The sequence below is a fragment of the Pseudonaja textilis genome, chromosome 1 (assembly GCF_049901715.1).
Source record: "Pseudonaja textilis isolate UNSWEBS1 chromosome 1, rPseTex1.2, whole genome shotgun sequence".
NCBI classification, from domain to species: Eukaryota; Metazoa; Chordata; class Lepidosauria; order Squamata; family Elapidae; genus Pseudonaja; species Pseudonaja textilis.
This window is the reverse complement of record NC_141990.1, coordinates 69,117,732-69,138,224: the sequence shown is the minus strand read 5'-3', so window position 1 is coordinate 69,138,224 and position 20,493 is coordinate 69,117,732. Positions and strand designations below refer to the sequence as shown.

At 35.5% G+C, this 20,493-nt stretch overlaps 1 protein-coding gene across 3 annotated transcripts in view; it reads right to left on the bottom strand.

The window, feature by feature from the left end:
• The window catches only part of LYST (lysosomal trafficking regulator), an 89,934-nt gene that overhangs the window by 45,319 nt on the left and 24,122 nt on the right, over positions 1 to 20,493 (bottom strand). For all 3 annotated transcript variants that reach the window (XM_026705214.2, XM_026705215.2, XM_087937153.1), the window contains 14 exons: positions 18,800 to 18,866; positions 17,293 to 17,402; positions 16,168 to 16,591; positions 15,048 to 15,189; positions 14,433 to 14,606; positions 10,715 to 10,875; positions 8,397 to 8,587; positions 7,687 to 7,932; positions 6,651 to 6,824; positions 5,879 to 6,028; positions 4,644 to 4,781; positions 3,616 to 3,814; positions 2,127 to 2,255; positions 835 to 1,462 (listed from right to left, as the gene is read on the bottom strand). In XM_026705214.2, coding sequence (XP_026560999.2) covers positions 835 to 1,462; positions 2,127 to 2,255; positions 3,616 to 3,814; positions 4,644 to 4,781; positions 5,879 to 6,028; positions 6,651 to 6,824; positions 7,687 to 7,932; positions 8,397 to 8,587; positions 10,715 to 10,875; positions 14,433 to 14,606; positions 15,048 to 15,189; positions 16,168 to 16,591; positions 17,293 to 17,402; positions 18,800 to 18,866 — 2,933 coding nt within the window. The remainder of the gene's footprint in view (positions 1 to 834; positions 1,463 to 2,126; positions 2,256 to 3,615; positions 3,815 to 4,643; positions 4,782 to 5,878; positions 6,029 to 6,650; positions 6,825 to 7,686; positions 7,933 to 8,396; positions 8,588 to 10,714; positions 10,876 to 14,432; positions 14,607 to 15,047; positions 15,190 to 16,167; positions 16,592 to 17,292; positions 17,403 to 18,799; positions 18,867 to 20,493) is intronic.

Genomic DNA, 20,493 nt, shown 5'->3' with positions numbered 1-20,493 from the left:
TTTTAGGATATCCTATACTAGTATACAATGAGAGGAGATTGCATCTACCAGACAGACATGGGAAGGGCGAAAATATTACAGTCTGAACTAGGCCATTTCCTCCATATTTTTACCATAACACGAGTTTTCAATAACACATGACATTCCAATGATTACACTATAGTCCATCAGTCAACCTTCATTACATCAACAATTAGCAAAAACTAAAGTACAGTAAAATGCTAAACACATGCCACTATTAAGAAGAGTTATTATACTACTTAATTAAATATTTGCTGAAAGTAAGAATTCAGTTTGAAGTATCACTGTCTCACAATATACAGTAATTGCACCGTATGATGCATTACAATCCTAGTTGTAACTAGGCAAGATACTAGAAATATTCTTGCTAGGTAGACCTTTTTTTACTGGTTTACGTAGAGAATAATTCAGGCTCCATTGCTTTAACATATCATTTGTTATTAGCATATAATTTATATTTCTGTACTATTCCCAATAGGAGCCAGTTTGGTGCAGTAGTTAGGGCATTAGGCTAGAAACCGGGAGATGGAGTTTTATCCCTGCCTAACGCACAAAAACAGCTCAGTGGCCCAGGGTCAGTCATTCCCTTTCAGCCCTAGGATGCAGGCAATGGCATACTACTTCCAAAATTTTGCCAAGAAAACTGAAGGGACTTGTTCAGGCAATTGCCAAGAGTCAAGACTGACTCCAAAACACATAACACACACTCCCCTCCAAAAAGCCACTGAACTCCCAATGCAATCTTCACCAGGTAGCTAAAATTGAATAGTATAAATGAACAAACTACTCCTAGACATAGCAGCCACCACTTACCTGTTGGACACGCTTTCAAATTTTTGTGGAGCCCATTCGTTAGCTGAAGAAAAAGTGAGATGTTCCCAATCTTCTGAAGGCACATTCTTATAGCTGGGCCAGCGATATACAGTAGCTCCAGTGTGAATAGAGAAGGCTAATCCCAAGCCTGCAAAATTGCCATGGCTTTTTTGTATAGGAGACAATCCCTTCAGATTATCAGGCCGCTTCAAAGATAACTCAGGAATAACGTTATATTCACTGGGTTTCATTCCTGGGACTTTTTCATGGTTCTCAGAGGTTTTATCTAACAATTCTATCTCTTCTCTTGAAATACCCAGTGTTTCCGCAGGGGTTACTTCTCCCAATCCTACAACTGTTTTTGCAGATTCACAACTACTAATGAAATGCTCTTCCTCACTCCTTTTAAAAGTTTCTGTGTGCTTTATCAAACTGTTTTTCTGGAGTGGCTCAACTCTTTTAGGCTGTGTAACTTCATGAAGATTCTCAGCACTCCAGCCTATATTCCTAAGGAAACCTTGATGCATTCTTGGTGAGGATATAGGAGATGATGGTAAGCTTTTACAGAGTCTTTCAGGTGCTTGATGAACTGTGCTTTGTGAGTTGCTTGCTTTGGAATAATCATTTCCTGAGAAAACAGATATGCCAAATATCATTCACACTTCTTCCAATGGTCCATAACAAAAATGATTGTAATGAAACCAGTACAATTATTAATTCTGTTCTTGCATTTAATCTGTAAAATTCTTCTAGGGAAACTTTAAACACACTTTGATAGTTTTCTTTGTCAAGAAATATTTCAACGTGGTTCATTCATCAACTTGCTTTCAATTTATTACAAGCAGGTGATGAATCCAGTCCTTACAAGGGCAAAATACCACAAGACAATAAAAGACAATGTACATCTCTGATTTGATGACAAGAATTCCTATGACTTCTGAAGTCTTCTTCCATTTTTTTCTGCTGCCAGTTTCCACAGTGCCTAGATAATATTTTTGACAACAGCAGAGCTATATGTCAACTAAAAGCCGGAATCCTGATACTATATACTATAAGGAGCCAAGATGTCAACTACAGTCCTTGATTGATGCTTTCTGCTCTATACTTGCTTCCTAACATACAGTAAATCAGGAGAATAAATATATTGATTTCACCAATTACAAACTGGATCAATGTGCATTTCGTCTTTCAAATCTGTGTTCGGTTTTCACAACTCTAATACAAATAAGGTTCCAATGATTAACTCATCTGCAGCTTTTTTAGGAATGCATATTATTATTTGGATTACTTACCTTGCTGGACAGCAGAAAATCTAACTGGGCTCATCATAGTTAAAGCTGGACTGTCAATAGATTTTCCACCACTACTGGAATTTCTCATATACATGATGGATTGAACCTTCTCTTGAAAAATATTGCCATCTAGAAAAAGTAAACACGGTGAGTTAACACCTCAGATGATTTCACTCTTAAAGATAAAATTAAAAACGTAGAAGCTTAGTCTATGAACTACACTTGTAAATATGATATTAAGTCAAAGCCCTCCTGAACAAACATGCAATATTTCTTTGCTTCTGCTGGCACTAATCCTAAAAAGGAACAAAACGTATGTATCCTTTGCTCTAAGAGATGGGAAGAAGCCAGAAAAGTGCAAGGCAATCATATGCATATTTGCTCAGAAGTACGAGTTCAGCAATGCATATTAGCTATGGAAAGAATTGAATCACAATATCTGTTTGTATAGAAAAGAGCTTTAATTTTCAAATTTTAATTTTCAAAATTCAAAAGATGAACACTACAATTAAACTGTTGGGCTCACTGAGCTTTTAAATAAATGTTTAGCTATTTAAGGCTGTAAAAAAGAGGAGCTATGTGGGGCAGTTCATTATTTTTCCACTTGAAATTAAAGGTAAAATATTGAGGATAGAAAAGGACACCCATGGGCATTTTACTATTAATTTCAAGAGCAAAAACAATTTACCATCTGCAATATATAATATAAATGTACATGGGGGCTATAGTGTTTCTGTTTAATCAGAAAGCTTTGCAAATTCCTTCTATACACTGAAGACCTATCAAGGCTATTTTGAGTTAATTTTAAGTAAATGTTTTTGGGAAGATAAAAATGAGCAACTTTCTAGCAGAATTTCACATAAACATAAGTGCCCTCACACAATAATCTATCAAAAAGCTTTATGGTCATATTAAGGCTGCAAGGTCATTCTTTATAGAAAATTGCAGCTTGTATCAGCTAGGTGTGACATTAACACCAACTTTTATGAAAAGATTCTTGGTGATAAAATGTCATGTCACAGCTACTCTTCACGTTTACACAGCAATGTTTCATTTTCACTAAATTATTCCTTTTAGCTTTTTCAAATTACATACCTTTTTTCCTAACACAATGAATTCAATATTGTAAGATAGAGGCCAATAACATTTAACAGAACAGAACTAATTATAGATATAATGAAGTTTTGAGAGGAAATAAATCGAAGCAGAGGTTATAGAATGACTGAGATGGGTGAGTGGAATAAAATATTATTGGCAATAGTTCTGCTACTTAAAATGGTAACCTACTAGTGTCTTCCTCAATGGAACATCATGCTTTTATACAATAGATTCTTGCAGACCTTTCTACCTCAAAGATGCCTTGGAAAGCTAGAAGACTTGACAGATCAGATCTTATAAAGGAAGGAGGGCAAAATTTATGTTGGGTCTAAAAGCCTCTACTGCAAATTTGTTATTTCCTGACTCATATAAAATGTAATATTTCATCTACCTATATGCAAGGAAAAATAGAAATCTCTGGGATTGTGACAAACATATGTGTTAGTAGCAGGGTGAACTGCTACAAGGAAATTGAAGATCAAGGTCAGCAGTTCCAGATCTGGTGGAGATCCAAGCACTTCTTCAATTATTTTCACAAATGAAGTACAAACTTCAGAAGGAATAGATGTGAAATGTTCTTCTTTGTGCTCCTGGGAAAGAGAGAAATATAGGCAAAAAGTTGAAAATAGCTTCCTACAAAATTAGTATTACATTTTATAGTTTATCCAAAGCTAAACTCAGAGTAAAATATTGTACCTGATGAGTGTTTTCCTTAACTTTATGTTTTACTCATATTTCTTGAAAATAAGTAGGTAGAGAACAAGAGAGATTACATCATGCCCAGCTGCTGTTACAATGCATCTTTCCTTGAAAAGGAAACTTTAAAATGGATATGGTTTTCTAATATATTGGATTAGATCCTCTTGTCAATTAAAAATCTAGACATATGAGGTAATTTATATTTCAATAGCATTCCCAATTCTCAACAATTCTTATGGTCAATATTACCTGACAATTCACTGCATAATTGTAGCAATAAACTCTATCTAAAGCTTTTCTTTTTCCCTATTCCAAAGAATTGGATATAAATGTCAACTAGTATTAGTGTGCTTTTGTGAAGCCGATTCCAAGGTCTGAGAGACCAAAGGTCTTGCAAAACTGATAGTCTTTCATGATTCTTGCCCTCCATCCTCATGATGATGTGCTAATGGCAAAGCAACAGTATATAAGGTATTTGCCATGTAGAGTAGCAATGATAAAGTGAGTTGGAAAATAAGGATATATTTCAATAGTCAACAACTTTTCCTTATAATGGCATTCTAGCTACTTATTTGTAATATAGTATGAAAAGGACAGAGATCTAGGGGTAAAAAATAGAAGAGCGTTATCAAAAGCTGAGAGAGAGAGAAGGTGGAAGGGAAAGAGAGAGATATATCTCACAGATTATAACTTATATTCAAATTAAAAATGACACGGCACCTGCAGAACTTGACATGTCCTCAAGAAATGATGCACAACTTGCGCTTTAAGAAGTTGTTTAATGTTAAACAGCTGTTGCCAGTGATTATCTTGGATAAGTATTTCTAAAGCCGATAACAGTGTTTTCCACACACCTTGCTAAAGAAAGCAAAAGAGCAGTAACATAAGCAGACAAACAAATCAATTAAGCTAAAAGCAAATTACCATAAAAACTGTATTGAAAAATGGAGATTTCACTTTGTTGTAAAAAAAAACTATATACAACTTGTGTGCAATTTTATAATCATGGAGCTGTTTTTCAGAATATGATGTGCTGGAATGAGAACAATTTTTAGAAATGTCCTTATTGCCATTTGGCAACAATTTTTGGACAGGCTACAAGAGCCTTCATTCTACATACAAACAACGAACTTTTTCTCTTTGGCATTTGTCTGTTGTTAATGAAGAAAACAGATAAATTTCTCCCATCTCCTGACAAATGCACAATTTACTATTGCAACATTTATAAGAGGATGGACAACCTCAGCCAATTATGTCTCTGGAGATTCTCAATAATCCAAGTCATGGTTGTACCAAATGTGCTTTTCCAAAAGGCAACTGGACTTCCTTGGGTTTTTTTTTTCCCTTTGAAAATGTTTCACTTCTAATCCAAGAAGCTTCTTCAGTTCTTCATGAGAAGTGAAACGTTTTCAAAAGAAAAAAACCAAGAAAGTCCAGTTGCCTTTTAGAAAAGCACCTTTGGCTCAGCCAATTACCTCTGCTTTTTAAATGTTTAAGCTGTGGACTCCCAATATGCATATCTGCCCTGGAAAGCTAAATTTGGCTCCTGGCAGGTTAAGGATATAAATAGCGCCTGATACATGGGTTGTTTCAAGACCCTTGAACTACTGTGGTATCAAGTGATGGATACCTTTACAAAAAGCCTTTCCATTCCATTACAGAATTGCATCTGCTGACTCTAAAGGCAGATGGCATTGAATTAGCTAACATAGCCAAGGAGTAGCAGAGGGAAACAAAGACTGAACAAAGTGTTTTCTCAACTGCAATTTATATTTAATTCTGTATAAATTAAGTTCCCACGAGCAATTATAGTTTTTAGAGATTGATTAAATATCGGTGACAAGGGGAAAGACCAACGGAAGGGCATCTTTTTTTCTAATAATTATTTTATCTTGGGCACAGTAATATTTTACCTTTAGTTACAAAGTAGTTGTTTTCTGATTAATGTAACCTACCTGAGCTTTAGACCATATCTTCCAATCAAACAGTAGCTCTTCCAACAATTTTACATCTTGGATTATTGCTCTGGATTCCACATCAAGCATGAATTGTCCATTGTCATCTTGATGAATCATTTTCTCATTACAGCATCCTTCAAGAAGAGTCTTTCAAAGTATAAAAACATTTTAAATTGAAAACATTTTAAAAACATATTTCAGTATTTGTGCATACTCTATACTGCATCACTAGCAGGGTGATTTCCTCAAGGTATTTCCTTTCAAAGAATGCAAGCTCAAACACAAATTATAATAATTGTTGGCTATTGAACTTATAGTTTTAACTTTAAACCTAATATGATGTTTGTCTGGCTGCAATAATTTATTTTAGTGATAAAACATGATATATTATACCATAAGGTTAATATAATATACTATGTGTCTTTGCTGATACAAATCCCAAGAGTTCAAAGTCAGAAAACATAATTTATAAAATTGTATTATTATTACCGGTTTAATTAACTGGCTCTATCTCTCCCACACCCCGATGTGTTTCTTGCTCCCTCTCTGCCCATCTTTTTAATTTCATATTATTGTACTCCCACTGTTTCTTTATTGTTTTGTTCCCTTGCTATTGTTATGTTTACATTTTTTACCAGTTTTTTCCATTTTATTGTTGTAAGCTGCCCAGAATAGCCCCAAAGTGAGATGGCCAGCAAATAAATTTAAGAAATAAATAAATAAACTATCTTGCTAACTGAAAATGGAACATTTCACTACCAAATCTTACCTGCAAAATGTGAAATCCAACAATACACTTTGAATTTAACAACACCTGATGAATCATTGAATAACCATTGCAGTTTTCTAACTCATGTATTCTCTGTTGATTGTGTTTGGTTAAAATAAGGATAATTTTCAGAGCTAAAGCTTGTGTTTCTTCACAACTGCTGATCTCTACAACCTAAAAATAAACCAATGTGTCATTGAAGAAATAAAGTGATTTTGACAAATTGCGATTTGCTGCACAAGTTGCAGCTATAAATTTATGGTAGATATTTTATTTACAAACATTCATTTTGTCAAAAGAAGTGATGCATGAATAACTTCATCAGATGGATTGTTTTATAATGAAACCTGCACAATGCATTCTTGATATGGGGCATTTAACAAAAGAAATAATACTTAAATAGCCACCATTTACAGAGCTGTTCAGAGAATCCCGAGAGCTCCAAATAAATTATAAGGACCTTAAAACAGATATTCCTATTATTAACTTTATTATGCTCACTGACCAACATGTTTAGGAAAAAAGAAATTTCAAGTCCATCTTCAGTGATGCAAATTTGGTATATTATTTTGGGTTGTCTCAGTCTCATAGCCCAAATCTAATGTCTGCTTCTAAGGGGGGGGAGGGGGGAGCAAGCACTATGTGCAATTCTTGCAAGGAAGGTGGGATAGAAATCTATCAAATCTAATACTGCTTTATTTTTTAAAGGATTGCTGGGTTGTTGTTATTTTTTGTTTAAATAAATGCTCTAATGAATTGGTCATTCCTCTTCCATACTTGCTGTAGTGATGTAATGACCCATTACCATGATAGATCACAGCAGGATAAATACACAAAAGTAGAACGCACAATGTGAGGATTCAATGTCACTCTTACCTTACGGCAAAAGAGCAATGTTAAGCATAATTTCTGGAAGTCATCTATTCCTATGGAATACTCTTTGTATACTGTTTCCCATACCCTAGTTACAACAACAATAGCAAAAAACCCTGAAGGCCTACCATAAATATACTATGTAATGTTTTTAACATCTTACTCTGGCAAAAAGGAAGACAAACGACCCAATTCCACCAATCTCATGAAGAATGCCTTGTAGACCTTTGTATTCAGCAGGCTGCAGCATTTTCAGATAATGAGGATCTGATAAATTGCTTTGTACTTCTTTTGAACTGAAAGGTCGTTGAGAAGGAATGGTTTTCGCTTGACCTTTAAGTCTGATTACTGGTTCATAGATTGTGTAGTAATTAGGGCAGCAAGTGGTGTATACTGTAGCAAGGTTTTCCTGAAATATAATAGACAACATTTAAGAAGGAGATAACCTGGGGGAGATTAATAGGATTAAGTTGCTAGAAAAATGCATGCAATATACTACCACCCTTTTTCATTTATACAAATTGTTGGGTCTTCCGATCTGAGACCACAGTAGGATGGGAAATCAGGACTGGTTCTGAAATATAAACTTTCTCACACCCACGTAGCTTGATGACAGTTAAGGAGTTCTCTGCGCTATCTAAAATTTCACTCTGACGTATATTCTAAATTGAGGTCCAACCCTAACAATTGTTATTTAGGATGTCTGAAATCAAGCAAAAATAAACTAGTCCAAAACAGGTAATAAAATGTATTTGCTGTTTCATAAATACAGATTCCATTTGATTCAATTTCATTTCTCATGATGGATGCAATTTTGTGGTGGTGCCTTAACCTAAATTGCCAAATGAAAGGTAACAAGGGTTAAAAACTTACAATTAAGGGCCCAGTGTCTACTTCTTTTTTGGTCAACAGAAGTTCTTTGATTTGTTCACACTGTAGAATCTCTTTATCTATATATTTGGAGTAATTAGGTATTGACTTGCCATATTTACATGGCATTACAGATGTGAAATCTGGCCCACAAGCATAGAGATGAAATGCCTCTTCGGGACCAACAGTTGCACCTACAGGAAGGCAAACACACCACACTTTGTGCTTTAATACATTTTACTTCATATACAAAAATATATTTATATTAATTAACACTACTGAAAATTTAACTGAGTTACTAAGTCAGGTTAAAAGATTAAATAAACTTCTTACATGGTCAACATAAGATGCCTTTAAGAAAGTAAAGTGGCTTAGCCACGGCATGCTCCAAGACATGCGGTGTTCAAAATAAGTGTATTCATAAGACGTACAGGGGTTGAAATCCATCTGTTACAGGCTAATAATTGTGTTGCTTCTTATATTATTCCAGCTGAATAAATATAATGCATAATGTAATATGAACACGAGCCTGAATTATAATCAAAGTTTTTATCAACGATGTAAAAGTACAAGCTCAAGCTTCATTGAAGGAAGATAATGAGGAATTAAACACTGAATAGAAGCAGCTCTCAAATGCCTTCAAGACTCCCTATAGTAAAAGTATAAGAACAAAAACATTACGTTTACTCTCTAATGCCATGGTGACTCTGGGAGAAACTCATGACCTCACCCTGAAGCTTTCCCCGATGATTTTCTTTGATATCACTGTTTGTCAGCCATTTTCAAGAAAGCAGCACTTTCTTTTCTTAGGAAAACTCATATCCTGTTGCTTTTCTATTTCTAGGATGGATAAAAGCTTTTGAGGTGGTTCACTGAAATATATAAGGTTTTTTTTTTAACCTAAATGAACTGCAGCTAATTCTTGATGGATATACCCAGGAGCATAAATATGTTAAGCACTCATGAGGCTAAATGCTGAAAAGTTTTAATAAAGTAAGAGAAAATCCTCACGAACAGGAAGGATGACTTTCCCATTTAAAAAATTTCATAGCCGAAGCAAATCATGTAGTTATCTTGCATGCTGTAATAAAGCTTATACCTGACACTGGGACATGGAGGAGAGCTGATCTTAGTACTTTTTCAGGTTGCTATGAGAAGCAGTCCTTCAAATATTTTCTTACAAGCAAGAGTTCTGCCTTCAACCTTTTGGGAAGTTTTCAAGTGCTTTTCAACGGGCTATATTACAATGCTAGATTTTCTTTCTCTAGAAATAAAGTACAGTTGCTGACATAGCCAGAGCTAGATAAGAACATTTCAGATGACCTGAATATCCAAAAGTGTTTTCCCACTTTTGCTTTTACGTTTTTCTTATAAATATTTCTACCCACTTCAACTTAACTTAAACTTTCACTGGCTGATTCCTATTCATTGTAACACCTATATTAAGTATTAATTCCAAACAGCTCCCCTGAAATGTAAGAAAGTGTTACACTGACTGTGTATGGATGATATTATTGTTCAGATCCTCAGAACACTTCTCCAAACAATTATCAGGTAGAGTTTCACACATATTGGGAACTCCACAGTTCTTTAACTGCTGTGAAACGCTTAGTACCACTTTCTACAACTATTATCAGGAAAATCAGAACACGAAAACACTATATGCCTACAGTCTCTTCTCATCAAGCAATGCAGAATACTTCCATGGATTATAGATTTAAAGATGTTTAAGAAAAGAGAATAGGTTTGAGAAGCTAGAACATTCTTGGACAAAGGACTGAGAAGCCAGAACATTGCTTGTCTTGCCAAAGAAAATAGAGCTATAAATGAATAGCTATAAATTTATTTCCTTAAAGTTTACTGCTATAAAAGGCTATACTACTTTTTTAAAAACATGGCTAAAATTAACTGGTCTGCAGTTTATAACTTCTTGTATCTGTATTATGACTATTTGATAAAATCAAGTTCTTAGATTTCTGGAACATCTAATAATAACAGAATCACAGAACAGAATCACAGAGTTGGAAGGGACCTTGGAGGTCTTCTAGTCCAGCCCTCAGGCAGGAAACCCTATACCATTGCAGAGAAATTGTTGTCCAATCTCTTCTTAAAAACTTCCAATGGTGGAGCCCTAATTATCTTTGTTGCTCTTCTCTGTTTTCTTTCTTTCTTTTAATGGCTTGCCTGATTTTATACAGTCTAAATTTATAATAAAGCAAGATATAAGTACTGTAAATAAGCCTTAAAACCAATTCCAATATAAGGCACAAATTCGAGGCAAGATAAGAAGCAGTTTATAAAGAGCAAAAATTATAACATACCATTGAAGAGAAGCAAATTCCCAAGGCTCCATCTCCCAGTCAACTGCAAAAAATCATCTTGGGATGATGTATAATGGCCTGTCATGCAGAAGGTCTTATTACAGTCGGATGACAAACTTATTTTTCTTGGAAGTGTATAATCTAAACAAATGTCAGGTTTTCTAAAAGCAATAAAGAGATAAATAAATATATGTAACTTTTTACCTGTCCTAAACATTTTTACTGAGAAAAAAAGGGAAACAGAGCTTTATGTTATTTATTCTCTATCATCCATTAACAGAAGTTTGCAGAAGAAGAGATTTAAGAAAATCTGAAGTGCTGTTCAACAGTCTCCATCTATTCCCTTCTTTTCCACCTTAGAAGGGTTGTGACTGTTGCAATCTGCATCAGTAAATTTTGCTTTTCTGCTTCTATTGAAGTGGCCCACATCTTGCAGTAGGCATTTGGTAGCAATTCCACATTCTAGTTCCAAAGAAACCAAGGATACAGGTACCCCTTCAAGGACATCTTTCATCATCTCTTAAATTTAAATAGCTAACACCCAAGACGATAGGCTCAAGATCCAGATGGATTTAACAGACTAGAATACTGGGCCATATTTAAGAAAATGAAATTCAATCAGAGGTGGTATTCAGCAGGTTCTGGTCAGTTCTGAAGAACCGGTAGTGGAAATTTTAAGTAGTTCGGAAAACAGGCAAATGTCACTTCTGACTGGAGATTTTACAGTATCTTTCCTCTACCATGCCCACCAAACTATGCCCACAGAACCGGTAGTAAAAAAAATTGAATCCCACCACTGAATTCAATGCAGAGAAAAGTAAAGTCCTACACCTAGGCAAGAAAAACCAAAAGTACACATATAGACTGGGTGAAACCAGGCTTAATAGCAGTAACTGGGAAAGGGATCTTGGAGTCTTAGTGGACAACCAGCTAAATATAAGCCATCAGCCCCAGTGTGCAGCAGCAGCCAAAAAAGCTAATGCAATCCTAAATTGCATTAATAGAGGGATACAATCGAGATCAAGTAAGGTACTAATACCACTCTATAAAGCCTTAGTAAGACCACACCTAGAGTACTGCATCCAGTAAAAAAAGATGTTGAGACTCTAGAAAAAGTACAGAGAAGAGCAACCAGGATGATTAGGGGACTGGAGACTAAAACATATGAAGAACGGTTACAGGAACTGGGCATGGCTAGTCTAGTGAAGAGAAGGACCAGGGGAGACATGATAGCAGTCTTCCAATATCTGAGGGGCTGCCACAGAGAGGAGGGGGTCAATCTATTTTCTAAAGCACCTGTAGGCCAGACAAGGAATAATGGATGGAAACTGAACAAGGAGAGATTTAACCTGGAAATAAGGAGAAACTTTCTGACAGTGAGAACAATCAACCAATGGAAGAGCTTGCCCTCAGAAGTTGTGGGAGTGCCATCACTTGAGACTTTCAAGAAGAGATTGGACTCCATCTGTCAGAAATGGTATAGGGTCTCCCACTTGGGCAGGGGGTTGGACTAGATGACCTACAAGGTCCCTTCCAACTCTGATTATCTGTTATCTGTTATTTCCACTGCATTATGCTGTTAATCACATGGAAATATAATTTATTGAACCCACAGTTTAATCTCTTCAGTAACATTTCCTATTAATGCCCAATTCTGACTGATGAACAACCAAATAATGAGCTAATTTATATCAATCCTATTAAAATATGAAAAAGGTTCATGTCTGCTGCTGAAGAACAATTCTCAGTGAAGCACATGAAGAGCTATTGTGAAGGCAAAAATGGGACAGCATTAATCTATCCAAGCACCTCATGGTTTCCTAAATGCACTTTAAGAATTTTTCATTTTGTCTGTCATGGATTAGCAATTTGGTCATTAAGTGAAGCAGTTGCTAAATGAAAAGCCACTTTGACTTTGTGCTTACAATTTTACTTCAGTTTTCCTTCACTGTACAGCATTAGAAAGATATGGTCCCAAACAGTCAGTGAACCCGATATGCAGGGAAGCAATGGTAGGATTAAAATTTTTTTACTACCGGTTCTGTGGGTGTGGCTTGGTGGGCGTGGCAGGGGAAGGATACTGTAAAATCTCCAGTCAGAGGTGGTATTTGCCGGTTCTCCAAACTACTCAAAAATTCCACTATCGGTTCTCCAGAACTGGTCAGAACCTGCTGAATACCACCTCTGCAGGGAAGGGTTTGGGGAACTTGATTCAAGAGGAAGCTGGGTAAAAGGACAAATCTTACAGCCCTTTTCCTCCACCAGTCTTTGGAACCAGATAATTATCAAGAAAAAGAATTGATATTTGTGTTTACATTCATTAAAGAGGACGGGATTACAAGAAAGTAAGCAGGCACACAATGGGGAATACACACCGAAAGGAATGTACCTGTGCCTACTTTTGCCTGGTGTGCTCAAGATCTGGCCAATTTCAGGCAGCAGCTGCAATTCTAATTAACTAATTAAAGTCATAGCGTTGAGCTTGCTAACTTGCAGTCTTCACTTTTTAGGGATGTACTGCAAGAAAAAGCAGCTCAGGAAGAGATTGCTTCTTTAGGCAATTTCTCCATGGAATGGGGTAACTTGACACAGCCAACCCACCGCCAACAACCTGCCATGGTCAACTCGACTCCTGGATAGATCAGACTGGGTATGGAGTACATCTGTACTCAGAATCTGAACACTTAACTCTGCAACCAGTGAAAGTAGGTTACTGCTCTGAGTCTTACTCCTTCTATACAGAATAGGCAATTTGTTGTAGTGCATAGCATTTCCTTTACCAAGAAAGCAGAGAACAGGAACATGCCCTGGCACGTCCTAAACAAATTGCATTACAGAATTACAGCAGGTTACAGACACATGATTTCAACAACCACTTGCCATGTACTTTTTAAATCTCATCAACTCTTGAAAATATGGAATGCAGAAAGGTTGAGGACCTCATTTCTTGTCCCTTGGTTGATTAAATCAGGCCCACAGTTGACTGAAATGAGTGATTCCTCTTTTATGACAGGAATATACTCCCCTGCCTAAATGCTGTCAACAGACCTTTACTGAAAACCTGTAGAATTATAAACCATTTGAAAAGTTGTCTATGGAGATTCTCAATCATCCAGGTCACGGTTGTCCCAAAGGTGCTTCTTCCAAAAAGCAACTAGACTTTCTTGGTTTTTCTTTGAAAAGATTTTGCTTCTCGTCCATGAAGCTTCTTCACAGCTTTTTGAACAAGAAGCAAAACCTCTTCAAAGAAAATGTTATTTTTTACTTAGATCTTAAAAAAAATAGACAAGGCTTCCCATGACCTCCTTAGTTTTATGTATATAGGTAGTCCCTGACTTACAATAGTTCATTTAGTGACAGTCTAAGATTCAACGCCACTGAAAAAAGTTACTTATGACCATTTTTCATACTTACGACTGTTGAAACATCCCCATAGTTACATGATTTACATTGCTTGGCAATTGGTTCATACTTATGACCGTTGCAGTGTCCCAGAGTCATGTGATCTCCTTTTGAGACCTTCTGACAAGCAAATGGGGAAACCAGATTCCCTTAATAATCATGTTACTAATTTAAGAACTAGAGTGATTCACTTAGCAAATGTGGCAAGAAGTCGTGAAATGGGGCAAAACTCACTTAACAACATAAATTTTGGGCTCAATTTTGGTGATAAATTGAGGACTACCTGTATAATATTTATAATCTTGGAAAAGCGTACCTCTGACCACAAATCCATAGAGAGAGAGTTCCATGGATATTTTTCTTGTTTTCTGGTTGTTCGGTGTAGGTTAGTGCCAAATGCTGCCATTTGCCTACAAGGAAGGTATTCTCTGGTGTTTCAGCTTGTGCTAATAATCCAGCTTTCATTTCATCATTCGGATCCATACACATACTATTGAAAATAAAAAAGAGGAAAATCACTAAAAAGTTATCAAAATATGTTTCAAAATATATATTATTCCTTTCCCAAGACTACTTTGCTTGGGCTTTAATTATCCAAGGCCTTAACAATGGACCAACTTATTTTTCTAGACGCTGCAACTTTATTGTATATGCCACTTTATTAATGTTATAAAACACTATTCCCATCCAACTGGTTTCTAGGGTTAGTAAAACATAAATGCAACCAGTTAAATTGATTAAGCAGAAATATCATTTTACCCATTGTGATTGACTCACTGTTTGAACTCAATGTTAATATGATAAAATCAGGGTATATAAAAGTACAGAATGTGGCAACGTTTTATTAATGTTATAGCAATCCCTGATGATAAAAGCCATAAATAATCTGTTCAAATGCATTTTTTTCATCTCTAAAATAAGATAATGGTACCGAAATGTGAAAGTTCCCGAGTTCACATTAGCCCAGACTTGTATCATCAATGCTTTGGAGCCCAGTGAAAATATATGAAGGCAGCCATCTTCAAGGAGTTTATCTCCCAAATTGAGGTAATCAAATCCAGGTTTGCTTTCTTCTGTAACACATAACAATTATAAAACCAAGCATATCATTAATCAGAATATTATTCCATAAAAGAGAAGAATCTGGAACTTTGGTTTATTTTGAAATTTAATTTATAGACATGTATAAGTATTATGCACAGAAGCATTTCATTTTGCATTTCTCATAATTTGGAAAAAATTAAGCCAAGTTTAAAACAGCTATATAACTAAGAAAGTAACAATTGTATAAGAAACAAAGAATGAAATTGTTGCAGTGTTTTGTTTTGTTTTACTAAGGATTAAAAACATAGAAATGTTAATATAATACCAATTAAAAGTAAAATGAGAATGCCTCTAAAGCAAGGTGATCGTGCTCCTATATCCTCATCCAAACTGATTTAGAAAGAGTACATCAAATTTAAATTGTGAAAAGTATGAAAGAACATGCAGATCAAACGGCACTGATATATAAGAATATTAAAAGTATTAAAGCTACGATTAACGTTTTCTGCACCAATAATTTAAATCTTTATAGCGCTAAGTACAAATATATTAAAAAGCTGATTTTAAAAAAAGACCAACCCCGCCAAAATTAGCTTCCTCAAAGCTAATAATATTAAGTGACAGAACTTAATCCCAGCCCTCATCAAAATTATAAGCAATCTATAAAATTAAGCAAATGGCCCTGTCATTTTGTGGGACCAGAAAATGTGCCCTTTTGTATGGTACCTGTCCCTTGAAATACCTTACCACCTGAGAATGGATTGACATCAAGCCTGCTGACTTTCCAGAAGGTGCTTAAGATCTGACTGACTGCCCAAGGATGAGGTCAGGAAATACAGAAGGTATAGATACTTGTCATTGTTTTGAATTTTTTCATATTTAGATGCTATTTCTTTTTTTGTGTTTTTTGCAGTTTATAGTTTTAATGTTTAATTCACTTCATCATTCAGAAGAACAATCATATAGATATTTTTAATAATTTCCACAGCTTTACACGTGTTACTTACCTGCTTCATCGAAACTGCTTTCATGTGATACTAGCGACTTGCTCCTTCTTTTCATTTTTTTACTTTTCTCCAAGGAACTGCCTGCTCTATGAATGCATTCAGTGCTAAACCACAACGAGGTACTGAATCCTTCAGACATATGTGGCCAACAGTTTTGTCCCACCAGAGGTAAATGGATTGGAGCCACATGCCATGGAGAAAGAAGATGGTGTGGCAAAGTCTCACCCTCTGGTTCTTTCTTTGCCTGGACTAATTTTGCTCGCCTTAGTAATGCTACAGTTTTGCTGCAGAATGTAGGGGCTGATTTTTGGCAAGGGCTGCTTCCTAAACTTGAAATTTGGTGCAAAGGAAATACAATATGCTGTAAAGGCCGCATCCTGGTATTTGCGTCCAAAATTTTTAGGATTCCTTTAAGGAGGATACCCTAAAAGAAATGAACAAAATAATTAACAAATGGTCATTATACCACATATTTGTCTTCCTAACACAACACTTATGAGAGTCAATGTGTCTGCTGATAGCTCCTGCTCACTTTCTAAAAAGTTTTTTTTAACAAATTAATAAATGCATATGACAAAATTAAGTACCATCCTCAAGCATAATCTATTTCTAGCAGAGCTTCTGAACTTCAGACAGAACACAGAGGCATTCTGAGAAAATAAAACAATAGACCAGTGGTTCTCAACCTGTGGTCCACAGACCCCTGGACCCCTGGGGGGGCATGGTGTCATCACAGGGGGTCCACTAAGGCTTGAAAAAATGTTACTATTTAAATCTTGAATTAAGTCTTGTGGTCCGGGGGGAGGGGAGAGGATGGTTGGTGCAAGCGGCAGGTATGCACATGCAACTCCATTTGTACAAGCAGCAGGCACGTTCATAAATGGAGCTGAACGCATAAGCATGCCACTTGCCCAAGTGGAGCTGTGCACACGTGCATACTTGCCTGCCGTTGTGTGGTTCAGTTCCAACTGGGCAGCGGCCTGGCATCAAGCCATGGTCCAAGGGTGGGGGACTCCCGAGTTAAAGGATAACATGCTAATTTGACAATTCAGTAATAAAACACAAATATTAAAGCAGTAATTAATTTCAATTCAAAGTACTTCCCTTTTACTATTAAAATCTTACCGTAGCAGGTGTTTTTTCTAAAAAGATCCTTAGAAGAAGTGTGAGCTCTTCTGAAGATGTGCTTGAGCTCATCAGAGAAACCAGTAAATCCACTAATATTTTCTGACATTCTGAAAAGCAGAATCATGGTTTTAAAATTATTCCATATTATACTAAACTCTGTTAAATCTGTTTAAAATAGGATGCAATCCAACAAATTTAATCTAATAAACCATTCAGTGTGGCTTCTAGGCTTCTTTTCTTATGTGTCCCAGCAGCAATTCCTACATTGTTGGATATATATTTTTTCCCTTACATCAGAGGAAATAACTGAAAACAACTACATAGACTTGAGATTAGGAAGAGGTATCTTTCTTCATATCCATCTGCTGTTTGTTCACTGCTACAATTTCTGGTGTATAATCACGAGCACAAAGACTTGCTGCTCTAGAAGATCCCCCTCCCAATAGCAATGTAAAAATGTAATTAAATATGGTGTCATAGTAATGACTATATGCACAAGAAAGGGCAAGTGTATTTTAAATCCTTTGGGTTACATTAGTAATAACAAAGGCAAAGCAACTTCCAATAGCTACAAATAATACTACTATATTATATTCAGGATCTTTTGTTTGTGGAACTGTATAAATATTAGTTTTCACCTCAAATGTGATATAGATTGAGATACTTTTTTCCCCCTGAGGGAGATAATAGACACTATTTTAAACAACGTGTGAGGAAAGCTAGATTGCCTTCATACCTATACTCTACCCAAACCTATGATAAAATAAGTAGAACTGAAGCAAAATCAAAAGTTTCCAGAAAATAAGTAAAACAATCTATATAAAATGTAATTTCCCAGTCAAGACACACAACTGAAGCCACATGATTATACAGTAAATAATATATTATGAAGATTATACAAAAATGAATTAATGACACATTTCATTGTCTTTATATGAGTTTTAAAATATCTACCTATTTATCTGAAGAGATTTATTAAACCAGAAAAAAAATCAATACAGAATGCTATTGATTCTGTATCTAATAGAATAGAGGCTATTACCTAAGAGTGATAATTCCCCTCTCATGATTATAAATCTTCCTTAAAATTGAAGATAAAAACTTCTCTCCTGAAACCCATTAGAATATGAAATAGGATGGAGAAAGTTTGAACAGATAATTTATGAATTGAGTAATTTCTTTCACACCTAATCTAATCATCATCCTGGGGCAAATATGAAGTTAAATGCTCATTTACAGACAAAAGCTGTATATAATCCAACAGAACAAAGCACATTTAAATCTCAGTATTTCATTAGGAATTTACCTTATTACTCAAATACTCTCTCACATAAATCAATAAACTGCTTAGCTTTGCTAGAACTGTGCTCATATTAGAAGAATATACTGTGAAAATATATAACTGAGTAGGAACATACAGCATTTCAAAATGCAGATCCAAGAGTAATTGCCAAGTGTTAAAGCAAATCAAAAGGAAATACTGTATCCATTATTTACAACTCACCATGAAAACAGGAATCTGTTTGTGTCAACACATGGAGGAATCCTCCCAGAAGGCTCTTTACAGCTCCCTATAAACCAACCAAGATAAAAAAATTATAAAGAACACTCATCATGAATTAATAAAATATCCAGCAGTGATGAGGAATTACTGCCCAGAAATATTTTACAGTTAAATGAGTAACAAACCTAGCCCAAATGTTCCAATGTATTTTTAACTAAACCCCTTGTATTGCCCTCTGTTTCCTCAAGTTCATAATTATGTTTTCACATTATCAAGCTCATAGCCAAGTTATAAGATGCAGAGATTGTAGTCTAGATTTTTAAACATGTCTAACATGTGAAACAATTTGCTCTTCTTCACACCTCTTCTCTAAATTCTAAAATTCTCCATCAACACAGTGTTTTCACAGCAAATGGTCTGGTTCATTATTCCCACATTTATTCCTAATTTTTTGTTTCCATGCCTGTTAAGAATGTCTGTGTCTCTATTTAATGTAAGATGGATGGGTATATGAATAGACATGAGATAAGCCTGGGCAGTGACCTCCTGAAGGTACTTTTTCAAAAGGCAACTGGACTTTCTTTGTTTTTCCTTGAAGATGTTTTGAAAAAAGCACCATTGGAAACCATGACCTGGTGACTGAGAATCTCCATATAGACATGCAGTGACTTTGTTTACCCGAAGTAATATAACCATCCAAATTAACAATAGGACAATGTGCTCTGTCATTTGACTCCTTATCCAACAAAGTCCTTTAAATGTGGTTTAAGTCCTCCCTAAGGCCAGGTGTGACACTTAACTAGAAGTAGCAATCATTTCTAGTTAGCAGGAGGAGGAATTTGAAACCAAATATTAACCTGGTATTTGAATGACATTCCACTGTTTGATGGAATATTTCAGTTCTCGAACAGCCTGATTTCAGAGACGGTTTCTCTATTTTTTGAAGTGAACTCTCTACAAAAAAAGAGTCATCTGTAATCCGGAACCCAATGGATTAACATTATGAACACATTTAGAACACAATGGGTTCCAGAAGACTCACTTCCAGAAACAAACTATTCCTGGAATGCTTTGATTAATACATTCCTTCCTTGTCATAGAAACATATTCATTAATTATTTTCCTAAAGCAGAAAATGACAATTCCACAAGATATGGGAACCTTAGGATAAAGATTCCTTGAAGGTTTCCTCTGGTTGAAATGCTGAAGGTTCCTCAAATTGTCAACTGATTCCCTTTTTTTCTAGGTTTTGTGGGAATATCTGCCTTGCCCCTTCTGTCCAAGCAATTCATGAACAGACAAAAATATGAATATAAAAGCAATATATAGGTCATCTTCTATTCTAACTATTTTGACAACTTAATACAACAGCCCATAACTAAAATCATGTATAAAATAATAAACAAAAATATCCACATCATCTGGTAAAACAGGAGATACAGTGGAAAACAGAATCTCAACTAAAATTTAAACTCCCCGTGAAGTGAACATCTTTTGCAAATAGAAAGTCAGATATGAGAACTAATGTCTGATATCCCAAGGCAGAAGAATTTTACATCTTAAATATGGTTACTGAAGGGCTATTTTTTTTGTTTCCATCAATACGCAGAGAATAATTATTCCATCAACTCTTACAGCATGAACAACCTAGTGCCAGTGTCTAAAGTATTATGCATCAAGCTCTTCATCACTAA